The following is a 26341-nucleotide window of genomic DNA, read 5'->3' on the forward strand; positions in this document are numbered from 1 at the left end:
ACCTTGGAAAGTCTGACTTGGCCACGGTGGTCCACGCTCTGGTTACATCCCGCTTAGACTACTGCAATGCTCTCTACGTGGGGTTGCCCTTGAAGACTGCTCGGAAGCTTCAAATGGTCCAACGCTCGGCAGCCAGGTTGCTAACAGGAGCGGCACTCAGGGAGCACATCACTCCTCTGTTGCGCCAGCTCCACTAGCTGCCAATCTGCTATCGGGCACAATTCAAGGTGCTGGCCTTAGCCTATAAGGCCCTAAACGGTTTCGGCCCTACTTACCTCTCCGAACGCATCTCCACCTATGAACCGACTAGGACATAAAGATCGTCTGGGGAGGCCCTGCTCTCGGTCCTGCCCGCATCACAGGCACGTTTGGCGGGGACGAGGGACAGGGCCTTCTCGGTGGTGGCCCCTCGGCTGTGGAATGCCCTACCTGTAGACATCAGACAGGCCCCTTCGCTGCTGGCGTTCCGGAGGAAGGTTAAGACTTGGCTTTACAAACAAGCGTTTGGCTAAATAGTGCAATGGAATACAGGAAGATGGTACAATCGAACATAGGAAATGGTATAAAGGATTATGATTACGGATTGTGATTCTGATTTGTTGCTGAGGCGCTACGATTATGATAATGATTGTTTTTTGATCTTGTATGCCATGTATAATGTGTTTTAAATTGCCTTTTTGATATTGTTGTGATAACTTGTATTATGTAAACCGCTTTGAGTCGCCATTTCGGCTGAGAAAAGCGGTATAGAAGGAAAGCAAATAAATAAATAAATAAATAAGGTAAACTTCTAAATTGAGTGAAATACTGTACTGAACAATTATAATCCACTTCATGACGATTATACGCAAACACTAAAATTACTCATTGTCAGCCTCACACCCAGAAAATTAGATTAACTGTATTAATTGTCAGCCTCATGCTCAGAAAATGGGAACAATACACTGACCTGATTCAGAATCAGGAAATATGTAGAGATTACCAAATTATTGTAGGAAAGCACTTTGTATGCTGAAAAACATTCTAAAAATACTGTTGTAAATTATGATATGATGACGTAAATCCAGTTGTTAGCACTAATCTAAGTGAAATAGGTCAGCCCATTGCATTAAGTGTTAACTACTTTCAGCAACTGATTTAATGGATCAACTCTAGTTGGGGCTAATAATCAAAGAACATTTCTCCAGAGTACCATTCCTCTAAAAACTGAACTAGTTACCATTTCAAAATGGACTAAGGATCACTTGTCTATGAAAACGTTGTCGAAGGTTTTCATAGCTGGAATAATTGGGTTGTTGTTTTTCGCTCTGTATGGCCATGTTCCAAAAGCATTATCTGGAACAAAACATCAGGAGAGAATGTGGGCGAAATGTCAGGAGAGAATGCTTCATGAACATGGCCATACAGCCCGGAATACTCACAGCAACCCGTGTGAAGAAGTCTTCCTCCTCTGTAGTTAAGAATGCAATTCCTATGCATGGCTACTTCAGTGGGGCTTGATGAAGGGGGGGGGGGGAGTAGATTTATTACTCCAATTTGAAACACAAAGTGACTCTAAACTTTTATTTTCATCTGCCTCTCCTACAGACAAAATGTGTTGTGTAAATGCATAGCAAGAATTTACTTAGTCTGGGTAAAACAATCCAGAAATATAGCAAAAGTACCTTCGACTTTGCTTTCTTTCTGTCTTTTCCCTCTCTTCTTCCATCTTTTTTATGTTTATTCAACCTTTCCCTCTCCTCACTCACACCAGGAATACTTAATTCATTCATTTTGTGTGTGTATTTTCTCTTTCCCTCTTTTAGAGAGTCTGGATTGATTTATTGGAATACGTAGGGTTCATCAGGCAGCTTGGTTAGACAGGAATGGGGACCTATGTTGTTCCAGCAGTGGACATACCAAGATGAAGAAGTTTCAGATAGCCTGGTCTTAAAGAGCTCCAACCAAAATGAGTACTGAGCATTTGGACCAAACTTCAGCACTTCCTGATCTTGAGGAGGCATCTAATTTTGAGAAGCCCTCTTAATTCTGAGGAGACTAGTGTCTGACACTTTGTAATGATGTTTTATGCGCTTCTAAGATGATTTTGGTTAACAGAAAAGTCTTAGCCAATTTGCTCTATTTTCCCACTGCAAATACAGAGTGGTGACTTACCTCGGGGCAGGTTTGATCTCCAAGGCTTGTACAGACGGATAGCACACTCTGACACAGCCTGGATTCTGATCTAAACTTGTAGATTTTGTGATCGGAGGTGGGTTTCTTTTAGGCCTCAAATCTCCGGTTAGAAAGCTTTTTGCATAGGAGGCTAAATTTGGAACACTGACAATTCGGCTGGGAGCGTCGTCCATTTTCTTCTTCTGCTTTATGATAAATAACAAAAAGACAGATTGTATACTTAAGTGTCATGGAAGATTATTATAATAGGTTTAATTATATGATTACATTATTAGAACATAACCAATGCTCAGAAGATAAGCATGTACAAAACACTTTGCACATGGTTATAGCGATACTGATTTACAACAGTTCAGGCAAGTAGGTCACTTTATTATCTCTGTATTGCAGAAGTAGCTGAGAACAGGGAGATAAACAGCACATGGATTCATGGAAGAGCTAAGATTTAATCTAGGCATTTCCCAGCTCCAACAAGGAGACAGACCACATTTAATTCACAAGACTTACAATGACAAAGCCTGACCCAAGCTGGTTTTGATAATTAATATTGGGTACTTTAAGAGCCAGTGTGGTGTATGGTTTGAGTTTTGGATTAGGAATCTGGACACCAGATTTTGGATTCCCGCTCAGCCATGGAAACCCACTGGTTTATTTATCATGTCAGGAGCAACCAGACATTTGTATTGCCTTTTTAACAAAACAAACCAACAGACAGACAGACAAAACAAAAAGTTTGCAAGCTTGGTAGTTGATTAAATGTCCTTTGACCAGTATCTGGCCACTTGGAGTGCCTCTGGTGTTGCCACAAGGAGGTCCTTCATTGTGCATGTAGCAGAGCTCAGGTTGCATTGCAGCAAGTGGTCAGTGGTTTGCTCTTCTCCACACTCGCATGTCATGGATTCCACTTTGTAACCCCATTTCTTAAGATTGACTCTGCATCTCGTGGTGCTAGAGCACCACGAACCCACTGGTGACCTTGGGCAAGTCCTACTCTCTCAGCATCAAAGTAGGTCAAAGTCAAATCCCCTCTGAGCCAATCTTATCATGACATTTCTATGATATGTTTGCCTTAGTCACCATAAGTTAGAAATCACTTGAAAGAACACAACAACACATTCCATACACTCATTGCTTCAGTAAATGGAATGTGTTGTTGTGTTCCTTCAAATCAAACTTTTTTTAGGAAGCCAGGTTTAATATTTAGAGCAGGGGTAGGAATCATGTGGCCTCAGATGATGTTGGACTGCAGCTTTCAGCATTCCTCATAATTTACATTTAATAGCTAGAGTTGTTGGACCTTGCAGTTCAGCAAGATCTTGAGCGTCACATGATTTTTGCACATTTACAGAGGAATAGGCCAAGTCTAGCAGTGTGATTTCAATTATGTTGAGCGTAATTCTGTATGGGTTGTTGGTCTACCGGGGGCCATATATAGCTGCAGAGCTATGTTGGGTTTGAATGAAGTATGTACTAACTAGACACTGTAATGTACTAAGGAACAATTTTAACCTGAAGATTTATAGATGTGTGCAATTTTGTAAGAATTTTTAAATTCATGGTAACTAGCAAAATTGAATGAAAAATTACACAGTCAGTAAAACCTGATAGGAATAAGCATATCCTGATATTGCCTCTGGTGACCATCGTTAACACTAGAATAATCCCAAGAACCTTGTGTGACAAAGAGGGGGGAGTCCATAGTAATTAATTCAACACAAAGAAGGTTTCTTGGTAGACAGAATGAATATACCAAGACCATTATGAAAAAAGAATGTGAGTAATTTTTTTTACTCCCTAACATCAGGTCAGACTACTTTGCTAAATATGAGTTCCAGTCTCAGCTCTGTGAGGAGGAAAAGAGCTGTGCTCACAAAATGAATTGCTTATTATTATTATTATTATTATTATTATTATTATTATTTGCCACTTTTTTCTCTTAAATGAGACTTAAAGTGGCCCACTATACCAAAAACTGTACAAATTACAATCTGGAACACACAACATGTAAACACAAAATTAAACATGAAATTGTTAAGACAAATATTTTACATCACCTAAAACCATTAAAAACAGTAACCACTATGTAACAAAATTTGAAAAAAAAATCTGTTCCTGGTCTGAAAATGTTTATTTCCTGTTTAACTATGGGCGGTTCCAGACAATGGTAAAGTCTGTGCCGACCTGGGTTAAAAAACCTGTGTCAGAGCGGACTGCAGTCTGTACATCAGCTTGGAAAATGCATGCTTTTGGGGCTGGGTGTTTAGTGTCCATCCCGGAACCTTCCAGGAGGACTGCGAGACACTCAGACCCCCTTCCCAATCCACCAAAACCTTTTAAAAAGTAACTCACCCAGCTACCATTAGCATGGTGCTGGGGCTCTCCTGGTACGTAGGAATGATATGCCAGGAGAAAGGAGGAGGGGGGAGGAAACTCTCTCCTGGCACATCATTTCTACGCAGGAGGAGAACTCTAGTGGTCGGGTAAGTTCTTTTATTTTTAAAGGTTTTTTTGGGGGGGGGGGAGGATGGAGGCTGTCTCTGGTTTTTTGGGCTCCAGGAGGCCAAGAAACCCGAGACAGACGTGTAGATGGGTACTGGAAGTTGATCCCTGGCCCCATCTTCACAGGCCCCATACCTGAAAAGACACATGTCTTCTGAAAGGTCCGGATCTTTACAGCAGACAAATTACCTTGGCACAAAGCAGGGTGTTCCTGCTTTGTGTCAAATCAGTCACTTTTCCTTGAAGCATCATTTGGACGCTCCAGGGGAAAGTGCAATAGGGCACGGACTATAGGTGCTGTCTGGATGTGCCCTATGTGGTACTTACTTTCAAAGTAGTTGTTCTATTCCAGAAACTTTGCTTTTGTGGCTGCCATTTTTAACCTTTGTGCCATTTTTAACCTTTTGTGTAGAGCGCAAAAATGAAGTTTTTGCAGTTTAATAAAGTTTTTCCACATGTTTATGATAGAATCAATTAGGAAATTACTTTTATAACCCAGGAACAAAAATCATGTTACATAGTGTATATGGCATCTCCTGGCTCGTTCTTGAAAACATTTGCCTTTAAAAGCCTGCCTAAATAGAAAGGTTTAGGCCCCCACCAATTGTTTGCAATAATGGTGAAACTGAGAGGATCTCAGAAACCAGGCAGGCTCATGCAAGACATACAATTTGCTCAATACATTGGACACAACCATATCTATGGAATTACTGCAAGGCTTATACTTATAGTAGCTGGGCATTTGGTAATTTGAAGGTGATAGAAGGACTCAAAACTATACTACTTTCAATGTTTTTGTTACCTTTGCAATGGGAGTCAAACATGTGGTAGGATTTGTATTAAAAGAAAAGGACCGGTTGCGATGAGGCTCTGCGCTGGATATAAGCGACTGCTGGAGTTTTCTTCCATCCTGTCAAGGAAAATCTATGTGCTGGTTAGAAAACACTTGTTTGGCTTTCACTTTAGAGCACTTAAGGGAAAGCCATGATGGCATTTCAGCAGAAAAAAAGGGCACTATGAAATTATTATCCCTGTATAATTGAATTTAAAAAGAATGCACTCTAAAATTACTAAAGGGCCAGTTGGTTAAAAAAAATAGAGCTGGCATAATTTCCCTTTCTCCTGTCAAATGTTAAACTTTCTTAATTTTAGTTTCAAATGCTTAATAAACCGAAATCACAAGCTCTGAAAAGTGCACTTCTTGGGCTGTATTGTACCTATTAATTTCTTCCAAGTATAGAATTGTGAAAGTATTTTATTAAGTTTTACTCAGAAGTAAGTCTCATTAGGTGAAATGGAACTTTCACTCAGATTAATACGTTTACACACTTGTTTTTCTCTTAACCATTCTAAAATACAGTATTAGGTAATGTGCAGTAGGGCAGCACTGAAAGGAACATGTATGTATTCACAACTGAACAGAACACTGTCCCTGCTAATGTTAGGCTCTTTCGGAGCAGTGTCTTGTAGGAGGTCGGTAGAAAAAGCCACCTCTGTTGCCATAGATGCCCATGCCCAGTCAACTCCTGAGCAGCTTGTGAACTAGAAGGACATCTTTCTGTCCGGAGGCAGATGGCTTTCACTGCTGTCTCCTTGTTGCCACAGAGCCGAGGGCCATTTCTTCCCTGCTGCTGTGCTACTGCCTGTATCACTACAGCCACCAATACCGGCCTAAAGAATCACAGCCAATGCGTCTTGCTAACTTCTTAAATAGATGCTATATAGGAAAATCTCACCATTAATTCCTTGATCAGTTCTTCTTTTTCATTTAATTTATCTTGAAGGCAGCCTATAAGATGTCGGTCCTCCAGCCTAGCTTCTCTCTTTCTCGGTTTCTCCTCCAATTCTTTAAGCCTGTTATTGATCACAGGATGAAAAATATTGAGTGAAGCTCCCACAATTGTGAAAGGACACTGCAGCAATGCTGCTAACAATCCATCAACTTCAAAAGTTTTAAAGTATAGTTCTAGTTCAAATCTCTTGAATTATGTTTCCTATCTTATTCTCAAGATGGCTAAACCCAGCAACTAAGCCAAAGTTTTAAGCCCTGATCATTCTATCTCTTTTAAATTATTAAGTTTTTAAAGATGCTAGAGTGAACCCTAACTCCCTAACTGCTGACAGATACTGAATCTGTAGCTTTTAATGGACACATATTAAGTGTTGGTTTTCTGATGGTGTAGAAGGTTTCTGTATAAAAATCATGGAAATGTATGATTGTTCATTTTTTATCTTCTTGCCATGTTGTGACTGATCAGATTCCCTGTGACAGCTCTTTTTAAAATAGTTAAGCTCCTATGCAACCATTTGTGCAGCAAATTTGTGTCTACAGGCCCCAAAACTTTGGAAACCTCTGTGTTGTACCATAGTTAATGCTGAAAAGGGAAAGGAAGCAGAATCAGATGAAAGAGAAAATGAGGGGAGAACATAACCACAACAAACCTGAAGTATTCACAATTTACCCAATTCAGCACATATATTCATCTTGGACACATAACACTACTTACTCATTTTCCAAGGAGACAATCTTTGCATGGAGAAGAGCTTGTGAATTACTGAACTCATTCATCATGTTTTTCATCTCTTTGTGATGGTCTTCCTTCAATATGTCCAGGTCTTTTTTATGTTTGACTTTTAGGTCCTCCTCCAATAACCTTTAGTAATAAGATGAAAATGTGTAATTAAAAAAGGATAAACATTAAGTATCCAGTATTAAACATGTTGTGGTGATTGGTGAACTTTTTATATATCAGGCTGGTTTTGAAAAAATACCACGGTTTTCCTCTAAAAAGTATTTGCAATGAAGAGCACAAATCACCTACTGTGAGAAGACAACTATTCTTCATTAGCTGCTCCTCAAAAAATGAGCTGTTATGTGGTGTCCCACAAGGCAATATTCTATTCCTAATGCTTTTTAACATTTATAAGAAACTGCTGGGAGATCATCCAAAGGCATGGGGTGGGGTGCTATCAATATGTAGATGACACCCAAATATATTCTCCATGCCTTCAAGAACAGACTCAACTAAGGATAGCGGTTCTCATCTGAATGAATGCCTGGAGGTAATGGTCTGGATAAGGAAAAACAAATAGACACTTAATCCAGCTAGGATATAGGTACTTGTTGTTAAGTGTCCTAACCTGGGGTTGGAGATGTGTCAACCAGTTTTGAGTGGGGTTACAATCTCCCTGAAGGACTGTGTTTGCAATTTGGGAGTGCTCCTTAATTCATCTCTCCAAAAGGCAGCTCAGATAGATGCTTATTATCAGCTTTGGCTGTGCCCCTTCCTAGAATTGAAGGACCTAAAGATTGTGGTGCAGGTGCTGGTAAACTCAAGGATGGACTTCTGAAATATGCTGTACATTTGGCTACCTCTGTACCAAGTTTGGAAATTCCAGTTAGTTCAAAACACGGCAGTCAGACTAGTTACGGGAACATCTAGAAGTGTGCATATTACCCCAATACTGAAATCACTCCACTGGTTGCCAATTAGTTTCTGGACAAGGTAGGAAGTGTTGGTTTTAAAGCCCTACATGGTTTGGGTCCAGAATACCTGCAGGATCCCATATAACCCACCCCTTACACTGAGGTCCTCTGGGAAATGCTTACTTCATCCATCCAGAACCTGATTGGAAACCGTTACCCAGAGGACTTTCCCATCTGCCACCCCAAGACTGTGAAATGATCTGCCAGAAGAGATTCAACAGCTAAATGAGCTGTTAAAATTTAAGACACGGGCAAATATCTATTTCTTTTGGCAGGCCTACTCAGTCAATTTTAAACTATGACTTTTAATTTTGCATTTTATTAGCATCAGTGTTAAAATCTTTGTTCTATGTATCTTAATATATGTATTTTAATGATATTAAAATAATATATGTATTTTAATTATATTGTGATATTAATAATATTTTAATGAATTGTGATTTATCAGCTTGTTTTAATTGTATTATTATTATTATTATTATTATTATTATTATTATTATTATTATGAAGTATTTGGTACTAATCAGGTCACTTTAAGGAGGTTGCGATAAATGCATGGCCAAAGTGATCTCAAATGAGACTTCTAGCCAAGTGTAAAGTACTCCCTACAGTTAAAATGCCTTGCCCCTAGAGTGGTAACTGGAGCTGGATAGTACTCATCAGGTTCAGGGGGCTGGAACTGGTCCCGGGGCAGTCAGTTGCTGCTTTCTAATCCACTACATAAGAGGCATAAAATGAGTGGCAAACCTTCTCTGTTGGTTCTCCCTGTCTTGTAGCTGTGTAGATGTTTGCTTCTGTCGCTCCACGTCCACACTCAGTAAATCCATTGTGTCCTTCAGAAGGGAATTTTCCTTCTTCAGCACAGAGATTTCATTCTGACACTTCTCTAGTTCATCTTTAAGAGATTTTGTCTGATTCTGGTAACTTGCTTCCTATGAAAAATACAAATAAAGATATTTTAAACTGATGTCTACGGGCTCTTCCATACAAGCCAATATCCCAGGATCTGATCCTGGGTTTTCTGCTTTAAACTAGATTATATGAGTCTGCACTGCCAGATAAATCTGGGATAAACAGAAAACCTGGGATTAAATCCTGGGATATAGGGCCTTTCTGGAAGGGCCCTACATATGATGGATGTGGGTGATAATATTTATTTATTTATGATATTTCTATCCCACCTTTCTCAGCCTGAAGGCGACTCAAGGCGGCTTACAAATTGGCAGCAATTTGATGCCATAATAGTCATAAAATACAATTTTAAACATTTAAAACAACAATTGTAAAAACCATTAAAAACATATAATCACCAATGTCTTCCTGTTAATCTCATTTCCTGGTAGCATCATCTAAGCCGTTCCATGTTTCACTCTTTCATAATTCCATTTAGTAAGACATATCATATATTATTTTATTTATTTTATTATTTAGAGAATGTTTATTCCACTCCTCAGCTACAAAGGCACTCAGAACGGCTTGTAAAATTATAATTTCCCCTCAGGCTTACAATGTACATAAGATGAGTAATTATTAAGAGAAATAATTGGGTGAACCTTCTGCTGAATGATTGTTTATTTGTTCAGTCACTTCTGATCTTCGTGACCTCATGGACCAGCCCACGCCAGAGCTCACTGTTGACCGTGGCCACTCCCAGCTCTTTCAAGGTCAAGCCAGTCACTTCAAGGATGCCATCCCTCCATCTTGCCCTTGGTCGGCCCCTCTTCCTTTTCCCTTCCATTTTCCCCAGCATCATTGTCTTCTCCAAGCTTTCCTATCTTCTCATTATGTGGCCAAAGTACTTCATCTTTAAGTGACTGTGCAGCTGTATCAAGTGCTTCTTGAAAGGGATTAATGCTTTTCAATTATTAATTATTATCAGGGTTGAGGATATTCCATAATTCCATAGCAGCCGTATAAATGAGTACAGCAACAGACACAAGACTGAGCTTGTAAATAGTCTAACCTTTATCTGACAGGTTGGCATTTTTTCTGATAAAATTTCAGAAGTCGCTTATGTGCAAGGCTGCAGAATTCTGTTCCTGTTTCAAAATTGGGATGACTTTGTGACTTTCCCTGCCCTGATCATACACAGTCAACTCTGGGTATTGTAAATAGTGCTTATAATCACATATACAATCACAAAAAAATGTATTGTGGTTGTCTTTTTAGCTGAGATATAAAATAAGACATCTCCTTTTCCTAAAACAGAAAAAAAGTAAATGCATTTTAAATCCTAAAAAAGGATTTCTGACCTCTGGTCATTCATAATGCATTTCAGTGAAGTAAGAGTCTTTACCTGTTGCCTTTTTGCAGCTACCGTGTTCTTCAGTTCTCCTTGCAGTTCCTCCTTTTCCTTACTGTGAGTCATGCAAGATATTTGTTGCTCTGACAGCTCCATCTTCAGAGACTCTAGAAACAATTACAAACTTTCAAGATGTGGGGAAAATGCAAGCATGTTATTCTGAATTAGGGAAATGCTTATAAATAAAAATTGCATATATTGTAACAGTCCTAAAAGGAACAGTGGAAAATAGAAAAGAATGCTACACGTATTTATGTATGAATGTCAACACCACATCCTTTTTGGGTGGTTATGTGGGTTAAACTGTTGAACTGTTGAACCGCTGACCTAAAGTTGGCAGTTCAACGCCGTGGGTTGGGGTGAGCTCCCACTGTTAGCCCTAGCTCCTACCAATCTAGCAGTTCAAAAACATGCAAATGTGAGATCAATAGGTACTATCTCAGTGGGAAGGTAATAAAGGCACCTATGCAGCCATGCTGGCAACATGACCAGGAGGTGTCTACAGACAACAGGCTCCTTGGTTTGGAAATGGAAAAAGAGCACCTTCCCATGGCCAGAGTTGAGCACTGCTTCCAGAAGCCAGAGATGAAAGGCCTTTACCTTTGTTATGTGTATTTGTGTATCATTGTTATTTCACTGTATTAAAGGCACTGAATATTTGCCTATTTGTGTATGTTGTTATCCACTCTGGAGGAAATAGAGCGGAATGTTAAATAAAGTGGTGTTGTTGTTGTTATTGTTGTTATTATTATCATCATCCTTGCTATTGCGCACAAGTGTTTTTCTTCACAAAAAGATACAGCTCAATATTTCAAATGCAGGTTAGAGGATCATTGCAATGAAGGCGGAGATGTGAAAACACATGTCCATATGCATCCAGAATGGCTTCCGAAAGATACCTTCTGCACTTTGATAACTCCTGTCAGATCAGAATAACCATATTAGGACTGAACCAAACAGTAGTGGAATTAATTCTGACCAACTAAAGGTACAGTTTCAGGTTTAGGGGATGTGAAATTTACTTCAGTGCATCTCCAGAGAGAAAACATTACATTTTTCTGATAAATTGTCTTCACTCTGTTTTGCCAAAGGAGTGAGAGAATGGCAACAGCTGCCAGTTGAAAAGGAAGCAAACATTTCCACGTGTTCCCGGAAAAATGACTGAAATGACAGCTACTTCTATGCTTAAATGAATCACGTTTCAAAAAAGCTTTCTCTCTTGCCATTCCAGCATTTGGTTCATCCTTTAGCATGTAGTACAAAAGGCATTCCAAATCTTCTATTAGTAGTATAATTGCATGGTTCTGATGTTTCCCACTGACAATGGAAATCTACAAATGGGTCTAACTGCAGGCATAATAACTCTATAGGAAGACATTTGGAGTTAGAGATTTGTAAACTTCATTATTTTTTGAAAACAGAACTGTAGAGCACTTTTTACTGCTTGGGAAAAAATCTAGTGCTTGTAAAGAGAAGTGTTCCCAATGAAGTGATAAATGCTGCCAGGTTTCACATGAATAGATTTTTGAGTGTAATTGAAAGACCAGTATTTAATGTTGGGTGATTTTACCAAAAAAAAAGAGGGCTATTTGAGCAGGAGTCAGTTGATATGAAAATGATGTGCAAAACAGAAGAAGGTAAGAAACTTGGAAAAGTTTGAAAGTTTATGTACAGAGTCTAGGGCATTTTGCAAGCAAACGTATGAGAAGCTTAAGCTCTCCCACCAAAGCAGTTTTTACATTCCTGCCCTTGGAAGAATTAGCAAAAGCACTGGTCAACGTCCCTCCCCCAAACCACTGGGATAAGAGACCTCCTCTAAAACCATTCACTGTGGATTCAATCATAAAAAATCACAAGACAACCAGAAGAAGGGACTGAGAGTTTTATCTATGCTGACGATCATGCCATCATTGTCCAAGCAGGGAGCTTTGAAATGATTGAACAGAAGTTTCTGAAGCTTTAGGGGCTCTTGCTGTCTATTACAGGGAAAACCAGCTCATCCTAAACCATCTAAAATGCAGACATGTGCTTTTCAACTTAAGAACAGACAAGCATCTCAAGTTCTGAGAATTACTGAGAAGGAATCCCACTGGAGCATTGCAGCACAATAACTGGGAGTTACTATGGACTATGCTCTGACTTACAAGAAGTACTGCTTGACTATCAAGCAAAAAGTGGGTGCTAGAAATAATATAATATGAAAGCTGATTGGCACAACCTGAGGATCACAACCAGTTACAGTGAAGACATCTGCCCTTGCGCTTTGCTACTCTGCTGCTGAATATGCATGCCCAGAGTGGAATACATCTCGCCACGTTAAAACAGTGGATGTGGCTCTTAATGAGACATGCCACATTATCACAGGATGTCTATACCCCACACCACCAGAGAAATTATACTGTTTAGCTGGTATTGCATAACCTGACGTCCGCTGGGAAGTAGTGGCCAATAATGAAAGGACCAAGGCAGTGACATCTCTGGCCCATCCTTTGTTATCAGCCAGCATGCCAATGCCTTAAATCAAGAAATAGCTTTCTAAGATCTACAGAGATACTCGCAGGAACACTTCAGCAAACGAGAGTCCAAAAGTGGCAGGCTAAAATGCAGAACCTCAATTCTTGGCTAATACCGAATGAGAGACTCCTTCCTGGGCACATAGAAGACTGGGCAACTTGGAAGGAACCGAGCAGACTGCAGTCTGGCACTACAAGATGCAGAGCTAACCTTAAGAAATGTGGCTATAAAGTAGAGCCGACAACATGTGAGTGTGAAGAAGAGCAAACCACAGACCACTTATTACAATGCAGTCTGAGCCCTGCCACATGTACAATGGAGGACCTTCTTATAGCAACACTCCAAGTGTCCAGTTACTGGTCAAAGGGCATTTAGTGTAATTCCAAGTTTTTAACTTTGTTTGTATCTACAAATAAATTACAACCATACCCTCAATTCGCTTCTGACACGATAAATAAATAACAAGACAATAGCCCTTTATTTCCCTACTTCTTCATGAGAAAACCTTGAAAAAATGCATCAATATTTGAAGGTATACTATCTTTCTCTCTTAAGTTCTCGGAATCAAGATTGGTAATTGGGCTTCATGTCTGCTCAGACTGTAATTGATCCTATTTAAATTTGAACATCTCCCAAATCAGTCATTTTTGAACACAAATCTGGAGCACATAGCAAAAGGTCCACCTATGTTGGCTTGTAGTCAACAGCTCCCATCTATATTCACATGAAAGATTTCAGGAGATGCTTGGAAGTCTGCAACTGTCACTGATGATAACCACTCAGCGATCACTTTGTTTTTCCATGCTGTTCCCCTGTCTGCTGTCCCTTCTGTTCCAAATACTTGCAGTCTCCCACAGCTGGTTTACTGACTAAAGGGATCAAACTGAAGATCTCACAATGCAAAATGAAAGATGTTAGATTGTGGCACCTAAGTTTCCACCTGGACAGAGACTTACTCATCTCTCATTTATTATTTATTTATCACTTCTCAACCTACCATGGCTCCTGAGGCAATGCCCAATGGGTAAACACCTTTAAAACATGCATAACTAAAGGCAAGTAAAAAATGAAAACCCTTTGCACATAGTACTAAAATGACAGATGAGTGAATTCCCCAGCTCACCAGTAGCACCAGTTTTCTGAATAATGGGTGCATGCGAAGTGAAGATGGGCATTGTTTTCCAGATTCTTTTTCCTAGAAACCCAGAGTGCTTAGGACCCAGTAAAGGGTTGACTTAGACTGCATCTACAATGCCCTATATTCTAGGATCTGATTCCAGATTATCTGCTTTGAACTGGGTTATATTAGTCTACACTGCCAGATAACCTGAGACAAGAAGATAATCTGGGATCAGATCCTGGGATATAGGGCAGTGGAGAGCTAGCCAAATTATATCTCTTGCCTTTCTTCCACTGTAATAAGAAATTCAATGTGCATATTTGATAAATGTGAATTTAATATGATGGATCCAGGATGGAAGATGTATAGCATTAATTTACAACTTTGGGACATTAGCAGAATATTCCTATGAAAGATTCAATCTAATAATGCTCAAAGTGTGGCTGACCTGAGGAGTCTGTTCCACCCACTATGCTCTGCTCCATGGGAAGGAGAGAGATAGTGTACCACAGAGTGACAGATTTGCAAGGGAGCAGTCTGGTCTCTTTGGGGCTTCTTTCTCAAGGGAAGAGGAAGAAGTGCGCTTTTGGAGTCTTAGATTTTGTGCAGGGAGTCATATTCTGCTGTATAGAAAACAGAGATCTGGTCTTTGGCATTGTTTTTAGGGAAATAAGTTTTGGCATTTCAGCGTTTTGAAGTTTTGGCATTATTGAACTATGTGTTGGAAGGGCTGCAGGAAAGCAGGTGCTTCTCCAAGGAGGGAGAAAATTATATGGTAAATGCCTGAGGATGAATGCATTTACATGTGGTGTGAATGCTGAGTGAAAATGTAATTCCCCTTTGTCTGTTTGTTAGTCCAATGTAACTGTAAGTTGTATATCCAATATAATTGCATAGAATCTGTATGTCTTCTATGTCTAAGTGTTTTTCTGTAATCTGATATAGCCTCTCACACTGGAAATTGCAATAAAAGAACCTATGCTTTAAAGCAGGGGTCTTCAAACTATGGATGCGGCCCTCCAAGGTATTTACCCTGCCCATGCTCAGGGTCAACTTAAGTCTGAAATGAATTGAAAGCACACAACAACAACAACAATCCTATATCATCAGCTAAAAGCAGGCCCACACTTCCCATTGAAATACTAATAATTTTATATTTGTTGAAATTGTTCATTTTAATTATTGTATTGTTTTTAAGTGTTTTTTGCACTACAAATAAGATATGTGCAGTGTGCTTAGGAATTCATTCTTTTTTTTTTTCAAATTATAATCCGGCCCTCCAACAGTTTGAGAGACTGTGACCTGGCCCTCTGTTTAAAAAGTTTGAGGACCCCTGCTTTAAAATTATTGAACAGTAATTCATGACACCATCATGCCAAAAAAGCCAGTTAAGTTTGAACATCATTCCTACTCCACTTCCTTCAAGAACAGCTAAAAACTGTCAGAGCGGTCACTCATAATTTCAGGATTTAGTGGCCAAGTGGGAATAGCATAGTCTTTGCTGCCCATCGGAAACTCAGAAGGGTTGGAGCCAAATAAACTCCACCTGGTGGAAGATCCACAGCTGATGTCCCAGTTTTACAGAGTGGTGAGCACATAACATGGCTCCACTTTGGAACTTTGTATTTGGGGAGGCTCTTATTAGCAAGGAAAGGTGATCTTTTTATCCATTACATGTAGCCCGCTCATGTTACCGTGATTGTGTTTATTGTAATTTTATATTGCTATGTTGTCTTTTGTTTTATGTAATTGTGTTATTGTTTATTATTTGCTTTTTCGGTTTTGTTTTATTTCATGTAATTGTTGTTTTGGGCTTGGCCTCATGTAAGCCGCACCGAGTCCCCATCGGGGAGATGGAGCGGGGTACAAATAAAGTTGTTTATTATTATGCTGTTTACCTACCGAACCCAATTCAAGGTGCAGGTGCTTACCTACAAAGCCCTAAACCGTTTTGGACCTGCCTACCTGCGTGATCGCATCTCCGTGTACGAACCCACGCGCTCCCTTCGTTCATCCGGAGAGGCTCTGCTCATGATCCCACCTGCGTCACAGGCGCGTTTGGTGGGGACGAGGGACAGGGCCTTCTCTGTGGTTGCCCCCCGACTCTGGAACACCCTCCCCAAAGACATTAGACTAGCACCCACATTGGCAGTCTTCAGGAAGAATCTGAAGACCTGGCTATTCCGATGTGCCTTTCTGGAATAGGATAACCTCCAGCACTACGTCCCAGAAGCACTTTATTAGAGTTTAAGACTCTCTGCACATTGCACTTGCCCGGAAATCCAACATACCTCCTGCCACACCCAGCACTTTTTAACCTGTACCCATCACTGGCCCGGCCCTGGTTTTTATTGTGTAATGATGTAATGTTTTGTATTGCTTATATTTTAATTTGCTTTAAATTGTATTGTTATTGTTTTGTTGTTGTTGTGTTGAGGCCTTGGCCTTTGTAAGCCGCATTGAGTCCTGCGGGATATGCTAGCGGGGTACAAATAAAGTTTAATAATAATAATAATAATAATAATAATTATTATTATTATTATTACCTGGCCACAAGCCATTAAGGGCTTCACAGATCAAAACTGGCACCAGCTTGAAAATAAACTGAAAGCCAGTGCAATTCATGTAAGACCAGTGTGACTCACATAACAATCTGGTGCATTCTGCTCTAGATCAGGCCCTCCCGGTGTTTTGGACTTCAGATCCCAGAATCCCTGACCATTGATTGGCCAAGCTGATGAGAGCTTCTGTGACTTGGGATTAGGGCCACAGGTTGTGCAGGCCTGGTCTAGTTGAAGCTTCTGAAAACTTCTCAAGGACAGTCTTATATAGAGCACATTACAGTATTATAATCTGTAATTTATACAGCAGTCGATTTGAAAACTCAAGCAAATTGCTACTATTGTGTTTTATTCACAATGGCAAAGATGTAACAAATCTTTCTGTGTAGGCAAGTAGGTTGTTTAGTGGGTGGTTGATAGACTGATTTTGCTTTTAGACTGCCTGTTACTCTATAAGCACAGCATACAAAGAACACAACATTAAAGAACACTGCAGTGACTGAGTGGGCAATGCAGCACTAAAATATTGGTATTGTAAGTTTCAAACAGTGACTGAAAAGCAGACTTTGAAAAGGTTAGCATTAATGTTAACATGTTAGCATTAAATCACCAGAGACAAGTAATTTGTTAATGTTAACAAATGTAACATTATAATTCAATTAATCAATTTATTAAATAATTTAAAATTACTTTAAAAAGACAACCCTATTTTAATGAAATAAGAAACATTAATCATTATTCAAAGACAGTGCAGTTGGAGTTCAATGATTAAACGATTGGATTCTAAAATTACTGGAGAAAATTTCAAATGAATATTTCATTAATTATATCCATGCTCTGCTGAAAAGCTGCTGAGAAATGTCAAGTGGCAAGAAAAAGGAAACCATGAAGGGAGTCCTAATTCTCTATTTCTGTAGTCACTGTCAAAGATGGCCCTAACATGGTCTACTGTACCTATCAATAAAGTCTGTTGATTCTGTATCCTTTCGAATTCAAGCTGTAATTCTTCTCTCATTTTCTTTTCCAAGGCCTGCATTTCCAGATGGTGTGACTGTTGCTGCATCTTAAACCTGTCATTACATTCCTTTTTCCAGTATTCCTCTGCTTCCTGTAGCGAAGGAAAAATGTACCAAAATGTACATGTAAATATAAATAATAATAATACACTTTATTTATATTCCGCTTTATCTCCCCGGAGGGAATCAGAGCGGATTACATTATACACATATGAGGCAAACATTCAATGCCTTTGGCACACAGTGAACAACAACATACAATAGAGATAAAGGTAAAGGCCTTCCCATTTTATCCATCTCCAGCATCTGGAGGCGATGCTCAATGCTGGCCATGAGGAGGTGCTCTTGTTCCATTTTTTCCATGCCAAGGAGCCTGTTGTCCATAGATATCTTCGATTGTGTTGCTGGCATGTCTGCATATCTGCACAGGGCACCCTTTTACCTTCCCGCCGAGGCGGTACCTATTCATCTGCTCACATTGCATGCTTTTGAACTGCTAGGCAGAAGCTAGAGCTGATAGTCAGGAGCTCACCCTGACTCACGGCTTTGAACTACCAACCTTCCAGTCAGCAAATTTCCTGTAGCTTTAATACAAAATATTAAAACACTGGTGGCACAGTGGGTTAAAGCACTGAGCTGCTAAATGTGTTGACCGAAAGGTCACAGGTTCAAATCCAGGGAGCGGTGTAAGCTTCTGCTGTCAGCCCCAGCTTCTGCCAACCTTGTAGTTCGAAAACATGCAAATGTGAGTAGATTAATAGGTATCGCTCCAGCAGGAAGGTAACGGTGCTCCATGCAGTCATGCTGGCCACATGCCCTTGGAGGTGTCTACGGACAATGCTGGCTCTTCGGCTTAGAAATGGAGATGAGCACCACACCCCAGAGTCGGAAACGACTGGTCTTAATGTCAGGGAAAACCTTTATCTTTACCTTTTATTAAAACACCAAACTTTAGTTGGTGGTCAGATGTAGAAAAGGGTCTTCCCAGTATATCTCAAAGCACAAGAAGGGAAAATGCAGTCCTTCAAATAGCATGGATCCGAATTAGATAGGATAGATTGTTACCAATGAGTCATTTCAGTATTATTGTTAGTTAAATACTTTGGCTCTCAGATTTATCCAAGTTGCCACAATCTGTTCTACACCCAATTACCTGGGTTGGATTTTTGTCCTCTGATGTTACTATCAGCTTTTTATGTGATGGCATTGATTAATGTGACTGAACCTATAGGCAGTGGGAAGATTTCCTCTTGCTGTCATTCTGCAACCCCCTCCAAATCCTTTAATCCTGTTTAAGAGACCTGACCCATTATGTTTGCAATTACCCTTTTTTTGCACTCTTCAATTAGAGGAAATTGGTCTGGAAGGAAATTGGAAAGCGGCAATAAATCTTCCAAATCTCCCACAGCTTAGCCTTTTTACATACATTAAATGCCTTTAGGTCTTCCTTAGTCAAGATGGCAATTCTTTTTCATTTGACATAGGTCTGTCCAGCTTCTAGGCACAGCATTTTTATAGCTCAAATAGTCCCAGATTGAAAACAAAGACAGGAAAAGAAGTCAGGACTGTCAGTACAAATCTAACCTTGAACTCTTGATTTTTGCCTTTCTCCAGGAGATTTATGGCTCTCTGGTGAGACGCCTCCAGCTGCGCTTTCGTATCTTGGCTCTGCTTAATGGTGTCCTGAAGATCTTGCAAAAGCTTTTCTTTCTCTCTAGTGGACTGTAGTTCCTGTTGTCTGAGAGCCTCTCTGAAAGCATTGGCTTGCTGTTCTAAAGTTTGCTTCAGTTCTGTGACCTTCAAATATTAGAATTGAGTGAGACACAGTCATTAAATACTGCAACTGCCTACTTTAAAATATCACAAATTCACTGGTCTTGCAAAACCCTCTTATAGTGCCGAGACAACAGGGATGTCGGGAGGGGAGGAGCTGACTACCCATGAAATATTACTACTAACACATCAGCTCTAGATTAATAAATATGTTTTTTTGTGAGAGAGCAGATGGCGACTACTAGATGCCACATGTTCTGTATCAGAAACTAGAGCTGATGTGGTCTATCCAATGCAATTTTCTGAATCAGCACCCCAAATAACCAAATCTAATCTAAAGTTGACCAAAAACCGATTTGTAACCCTTTTGGTATTAATGTTGGAGAGTGGTCCCTGGTCAAAGTGATCCCTGTTCAAGTAGTTCCTGGCCAAGTGGTCCCTGGTCAAAAAAAGTTTGGGAACCACTGATTTATTCAAACCTAAAGTCTAGAACTGGAAAATCTAATAGACATACATATTTTATACTCTCTGAATATCAGATGAGGGAGCTACTGTTTCGTCTACTGATTAATGTCTGAATTACAACTATGCATGGCCAAAAAATAGTTTCACAGCTATCAGTTCATCAGGGATCAGGAGAAAGAAGGGACCAAGAGGATTATATGTGACCCTACAGTGTGTAGACTAGGTCTTCTAGCTGACAAAACTGTGTCCTCAGACTGTCTATAGCTGCTGCTTTTGTGACTGTCACTAGTTATCTAGCAGGTAGCCATTTCTCCTCAGAAGCTTCTGCCACTGCACATGTTCCCAGGAAGCTCCTCATTTCCTGGTGAGAAGAAAATCTATTATTTAGTTTTTAAAATTCTAATTCTGATATTAAATATTTATATTCAGGCCAGGTAGCACTCTGGAGGTGGATCAGACAACACCATGAATAAAAGAAATATAGCCAGTTAGGGAAAAATGTGCCTTACTTGTCTTGACTTGAGCAACTTACAGTAACTGAACTTGGCAAGTAGCATTTTTTAAGTCAATAGTGATGCGTAAGATAGTTACAGGAATGAGGATAAGTCTCTTCAATAAACCTTCCTTTCCAGAGAAGACATTAACCTATGAATCCCGGTTATCTATGACAAACTTGGAGGAGAGAAGGCCACAATATAACCCCAGAGACAGCTCCTGGACATGGACCAGTCTGTTAATTTACAATATAAAGTGGAGCTGTCACTAAGATAATTTTGGTTCAATGTAACTTTGCAACCTAATTCAGAACAGTGAAAAACAATTGTTTGATAGAAATATAAAAATGCAGAATTCAAAAAGGTAGTGTTGGTCATCGTGTTTACAGTGCTACAAAGATAACCCACATGAACATGTGCTGATATATATTCTGGATCAAAGCACTTGCTACACATTTGATATTCCATGAAGCAAGCAGATGTGTAACTTAAGAAGGCCCATTTATATTATGTTTTAGTATCATGGGATTTGTATTTATTGTTGTTAACTGTGGACAAGTCAACTTTGACCTCTGACAACTCTTGGGATGGGACAGATGTATGTTATAGGTGTTAACCTATAAAGCCCTAAACAACTCCGGCCCAGTTTACCTGTCCGAACGTATTCTCCCCTATGAACCATCAAGATTGCTAAGATCGTCTGGAGGGGCCCTGCTCTCGGTCCCACCAGCCTCACAAGTGCATCTGGTGGGGACGAGGGACAGTGGTGGTGGCCCCTCGACTCTGGAACTCCCATCCACTGGAGATCAGAACAGTCCCCTCTATCTTGACGTTCAGAAAACAGGTAAAACTTGGTTCTGGAAACTGGCATTCGAAGAATGAGTCAAGTCCTGTGATATGGGTGGATGTCGATGAATTATGACTTTATGATGATGACTGACCATTGTGATCATATGACTGTATTTATTTTTAATGTCTTAGTGTAAACTGGAATACGATGTTTTTAATGATTGTTGTAATATTGTTGTTGGAAACTCGATGGAGGTGAGAAGACCGGTATACAAAACTGCTAAATAAATAAATAAATAAATAAATAAATAAATAAATCTAAATATTTTTTAAATGAATGAAATATCTGATTTTTACTATTCCCCCCCCCCCCAAAAAAAAACCTTTTGAAAGAAAAAGCCAAGCCAACTATTCTATCCTGATGAATGGCTATGTGTTCAGTTTTTAAAAACAAGGGATGCTTTGCTGACTTCTAAGACAGTGCTGGCAAGGTTTGTGTTCAAACTCCCATTCAAGAAAGTGTTGTCTATCTTTACCCTTAGAGGTAAGCACACATGACATATTATTCTGAGCTGAGAAGCCAATGCAGGCAGTCCTCAAGTTACAAATGATTCATGGTTAAGAACGGGGATGAGACAAGAAAAAGTGAGAGGAATCCACCCCTCCAAAGAAAAATTCACTCCAGAAAGAGTTATCATGGGGAAAAGCTGTCTAAACTGATACTTTCACACCAATCCTTGTTTCCAGAACAAGCCACATTTTTCAAAATTCAATTGTCACAGAGACAGAAAGTGAGGTGAGATGTTCTGAACAGGGGCACAAATAACAAAACATATGCCACACAGGTGTTAACCTTTCTCCATTCTATCCAAATCATTCTCTCATACACACACACATACACACACACGGCTGGAGTCACACTTGCAATATATACCTGTTCTGACTTACATACACATTCAACTTAAGAACAAGCCTACAGAACCTATCTTGTTCATAACTTGGTGACTGCCTGTATGGGTTTCTCTTTAGCTTTTCCCACTCTAGATTTCCCAGGTTTTATGGAACTCTTGACCACAATGGCTGGGGATGATGAGTGCTATAGTTCTGCAGTGGTCGCGAAAACTGGACAGTGCATGTGCACACATGAACAGTGCATGTGCACAATTTTTGTGTGTGTTGAGAAACTGCAAGTTGCTTCTGGTGTGAAATAATTGGCTGTCTGAAAGGACGTTGCCCAGGGGACGCCCAGATGTTTTTTGATGTTTTAACATCCTTGTGGGAGGCTTCTCTCATGTCCCCGCAGCTGACAGAGGGAGCTCATCCATGCTCTCACTGGATTCAAACTTCTGACCTGTCGGTCTTCAGTCCTGCCAGCACAAGGATTTAACCCACTGTGCCACCACATGTGCAGAATGATGTCATGGTCGTGGGAGAAGGACCTTGCATCCCACAGCTAAGTAAGTTGGTCATTATGTTTATGTACATATTTGATGTTCACAATGTTGAGCTGTACATATGTAACTGGCTTGTTATTTAAAGGAATGCATTTGTTACAAAATATCAATACAGAATTTGCCACTGTACTTGAGTTTGCAATTCTGCCTTTTGGTAGTACCATTCCTCTTGCAAAGCTTGCATTTCCTTGCTTTTCTCTTTCTGGAAGCTTGTAAGTGTCTGCCTGTCTTCTCTTTTTGGCGCCCCTCCAGAGTCCAACCTTGAAAAAACAGCATTTATCTTGTTAAGAAAGAATATTAACATATTTCAATGGAATACTTCCCAGACATGTCAAGCACAAGGCTACCTTATTATGAAGGTTATTGCTCTTGGCAAAAGCTTAGCACTGCTGTGACTCCCTCCCCACCCCAATACCTTTGTTTCTCTTCATTTCTGTTACTGGTTGGAGTTGAAGGGTTTTCTCTGCCTTTTGCTCTCTCTTTCTGATGCTTAGACGCATCTTTTTGTTGTGCAAATGCCTCCTGCAACTAAAGGAGAAATGCAAAGATAAATCCTTATTATTAAGGAGCTGTTGTAGTTTGTACACAGTCTCTTCTACATTAAACATAATAAAAATTGAGAACAATCGCATGTCCCTCCCTTGCCACTGCTTTCCAACCCACTCTTTTTAGTGAGTCATTAGGAGCAGAAAGTCCCCATAGCTGAAAATAATGAGATAGCCATAATCTTGTTACTTGCAATGAATTCCTGTGTCTGGATAACAAGAACGTTAACAACACAACATATCAAAATCAATGCAGCACGGAGCATCTGGATTCATGTGTAGTAGCAACAACAATCAAGTAATACTATAAGGGTATTTTAAGGCAATCAGGGGTGACTGGAATGAAACTTTTTAAGCTTGATTGATGTTCTATTGAACATTTTAAAATATCATGAAAATATCATTGTTATTCATTATGCCAGTACCCCTGATAACACTGTCCTTAGTAACAATAACAACAGTTTAAAAATTGCTGCAGTACATAACAGTGATGTGCATTGTTATTTTGTTGTTGTTGTTGTTGTTGTTGTTGTGTCCCTTCAAATCATTTCTGACTGATGAGAGCTTAAAGCAACCCCAACACAGGTTTTGTTGCCAAGATTTGTTCAGAAAGGTTTTGTTATGGCTCCATCAGGGATGTTTTGCCCAAGATCACCCAATAGGTTTCCATGGCCAAGGGAGGATCTGAGCCCTGATCTCCCAGAATACGAATCCAGCACTCAAACCACTACACACACTGGATCTGGTGATGAATTACTTTCCTTTAATGGTAAAATTAACTTTCCAAACTTCCCCTACCTTCTATTTTTCCAGTTAATAAGATAAAGAACTGGGTTGCTGTGAGTTTTTCGGGCTGCATGGTCATTTTCCAGCAGAACATTATGCCTGCATCTGTGGCTGGCATCTTCGGAGGTTCTGTTGGCAGTGAAGCAAGTGGAGTGTATCTGGAATATCCAGGGTGGGAGGAAGAACCCTTTTCTGTTTAAAGAATTAGCATTTGAGTAGCCATGGAGTTTGCAAAGTCAATCAGTGAGGGTATCTGCATAGAGTAGTCTGGCCTTTGTTGTCTGGAGGCATCCTCTGTTTGGGAGGTGTTAACTGGCCTTTGGTTTTTTGTTGTCTGGTGCTCTCCTGTTTCTGAGTGCTGTTCATTATTTAGTGTCTTGATTCATGTGTTTCTTTTTAAATACTCATAACTAGATTGTGTTCATTTTCAGGGTTTCCTTCATTCTACTGAAATTGTCCATGCACTTGGGGATTTCGATGGTTTCTCTGTGTAGTCTAACAATGTCAGAGTGGTCCAGAATTTCTGTGTTTGCAAATAATATTCTGTGCCCAGGATGGTTCATCATTCAGCTACAGCTGAATAATCTGGTTGAATTAGTCTGCAGTGCCTTTTGTATTCTTTGATTGGTGTTTGGGCTCTATGTAGACTTGTCCACAGCTGCACGGTATATGGTAGATTTCTGCAGTGGTTTGAGGATCCCTCTTATCCTTTGCTCAACATAAAATCAAGGGCCAGTTAACACCTCCCAAACAGAGGATGCTTCCAGGCAACAAAGGCCAGGCTACCTCTATGTACTGATTGACTTTGCAAACTCCATGGCTACTCAAATGCTAATTCAAGCTTGCTAACTCCAACAGACAAGGGTTCTTCCTCCCACCCTGGATATTCCACAGATATATATACACTCCACTTGCCTCACTGCCAACAGAACCTCTCAAGGTGCCAGCCACAGAGGCAAACAAAGCATCAGGAGAGAATGCTGCTGGAACATGGCCATACAGCCCAAAAACTCACAGCAACCCAGTGATTCTGGCCATGGAAGCCTTCAACAATACAAGATGAATAACTTTTTGCTTCGTCTCTTGTCACAACTGCCTTGCACCCCATTTTTGAGAAGGCAGGATATAAAGTACAGTAAGTATTCTTTACTGGGCTAATTTCAGTCAGATTGGTGTGGATGAGAACATAGTCAAGTTCTTGACAAGATCTAGTAGCTTTGTGTTCCTTTTTCAAACTTAATTCTCTTGGTCTTCCTTGAACCTATTTGACCTTTAGGACCAGGATACAAATGACTACATCCATTTGACTCATTTTCCTTGCTAGTCTCACATGGAGAGACACACTGTTAAACAGTTTTCTTAATTTAGATGGATTCATATCCAGACACTCAGAAATGGCACAGCTTAAGGACACAGTCAATGCACGTGGGGACAGGATCATAAATCATATATACAAAACTAAAAGCAGAAGTATGGTAATCTAATATGGATGTATTAAATAGCACTGAGCCAAAACTATCCATCCAAGATACAATTGCATGGTTGAAAATAGGTTCTGTGTCCATTTATGTGGTGACATATATTTTTATGATTGTGCCCATGCTCATAAGCCCATGAGAGTAATTTTACAACCTTGAAAGCTGCTTGTTTTGTTGCTCTATGCCTTCAAGTTGACTAGGGACATTCTCATAGGGCTTTCTTGGCAAGATGTGTTCGGAGATTTAATATTGCTTTTCTCTGAACCTGAAAGAATGTGAAAGAATGGGTTTCCATGTCTGAATGGGGGTTTCCTCCCTAGTCTCCCTGAGCCCCAATCCAACAGTAAAACAACCTCTCGCTATATAGGCTCTCAGTCAAGCAAATCCAAACTCTGGAAAGTTATTTAGCCCATCTAAGGAAACTTCATTCAGCTTTCCTTCTATATAATCCAAGTCAGTTCTCTTCAGCTTTCAAGACACTATCTTGAACTTAATTATCAGTTCTGAACAGTTTCTGAGCCATTTGTAATTCCCTTTGCTTTTGAGGTACCGCTTGCCTGTATTGCTTCTGAACTGGTTTTATTTGACCAGCAATTCTCCTGAAAATGGGAATACTATTACTACTACTACTACTGATAGTGGTGGTGATAATAATAATAATAATAATAATAATAATAATAATAATAATAATTTCTTTATCCAGCCCATTATCTCCAGGCGTTCATTTAGAGGAGACATACTATCCTTAGTTGTTTTTAAAAGCATGGAGAAATATCTTTGAGTGTCATCGGCATATTGATGTATCCTGCCCATGCCTCCAGATGATCTCTCCCAGTGGTTTCATGTAAATGTTAAAAAGCATTGGGGATAGAATGGCACCTTG

The 26341-nt window shown here is 39.8% G+C and overlaps 1 protein-coding gene across 4 annotated transcripts in view; it reads right to left on the reverse strand.

The window, feature by feature from the left end:
- The window catches only part of FAM184B (family with sequence similarity 184 member B), a 79218-nt gene that overhangs the window by 5407 nt on the left and 47470 nt on the right, over positions 1-26341 (reverse strand). The window contains exons 8-17 of one of the 4 annotated variants that reach the window (XM_060777917.2): positions 23065-23177; positions 22780-22909; positions 19259-19471; positions 17613-17766; positions 10458-10570; positions 8909-9093; positions 7182-7328; positions 6411-6528; positions 5477-5584; positions 2155-2357 (exon numbers count right to left, since the gene is read on the reverse strand). In XM_060777917.2, coding sequence (XP_060633900.2) covers positions 2155-2357; positions 5477-5584; positions 6411-6528; positions 7182-7328; positions 8909-9093; positions 10458-10570; positions 17613-17766; positions 19259-19471; positions 22780-22909; positions 23065-23177 — 1484 coding nt within the window. Of the gene's footprint in view, positions 1-2154; positions 2361-5476; positions 5585-6410; positions 6529-7181; positions 7329-8908; positions 9094-10457; positions 10571-17612; positions 17767-19258; positions 19472-22779; positions 22910-23064; positions 23178-26341 lie in introns of all 4 variants that reach the window. The other 3 variants (XM_067468984.1, XM_060777919.2, XM_060777918.2) reach the window with 3 other exon arrangements.

This window comes from Anolis sagrei, chromosome 5, assembly GCF_037176765.1.
Source record: "Anolis sagrei isolate rAnoSag1 chromosome 5, rAnoSag1.mat, whole genome shotgun sequence".
Taxonomy (NCBI): domain Eukaryota; kingdom Metazoa; phylum Chordata; class Lepidosauria; order Squamata; family Dactyloidae; genus Anolis; species Anolis sagrei.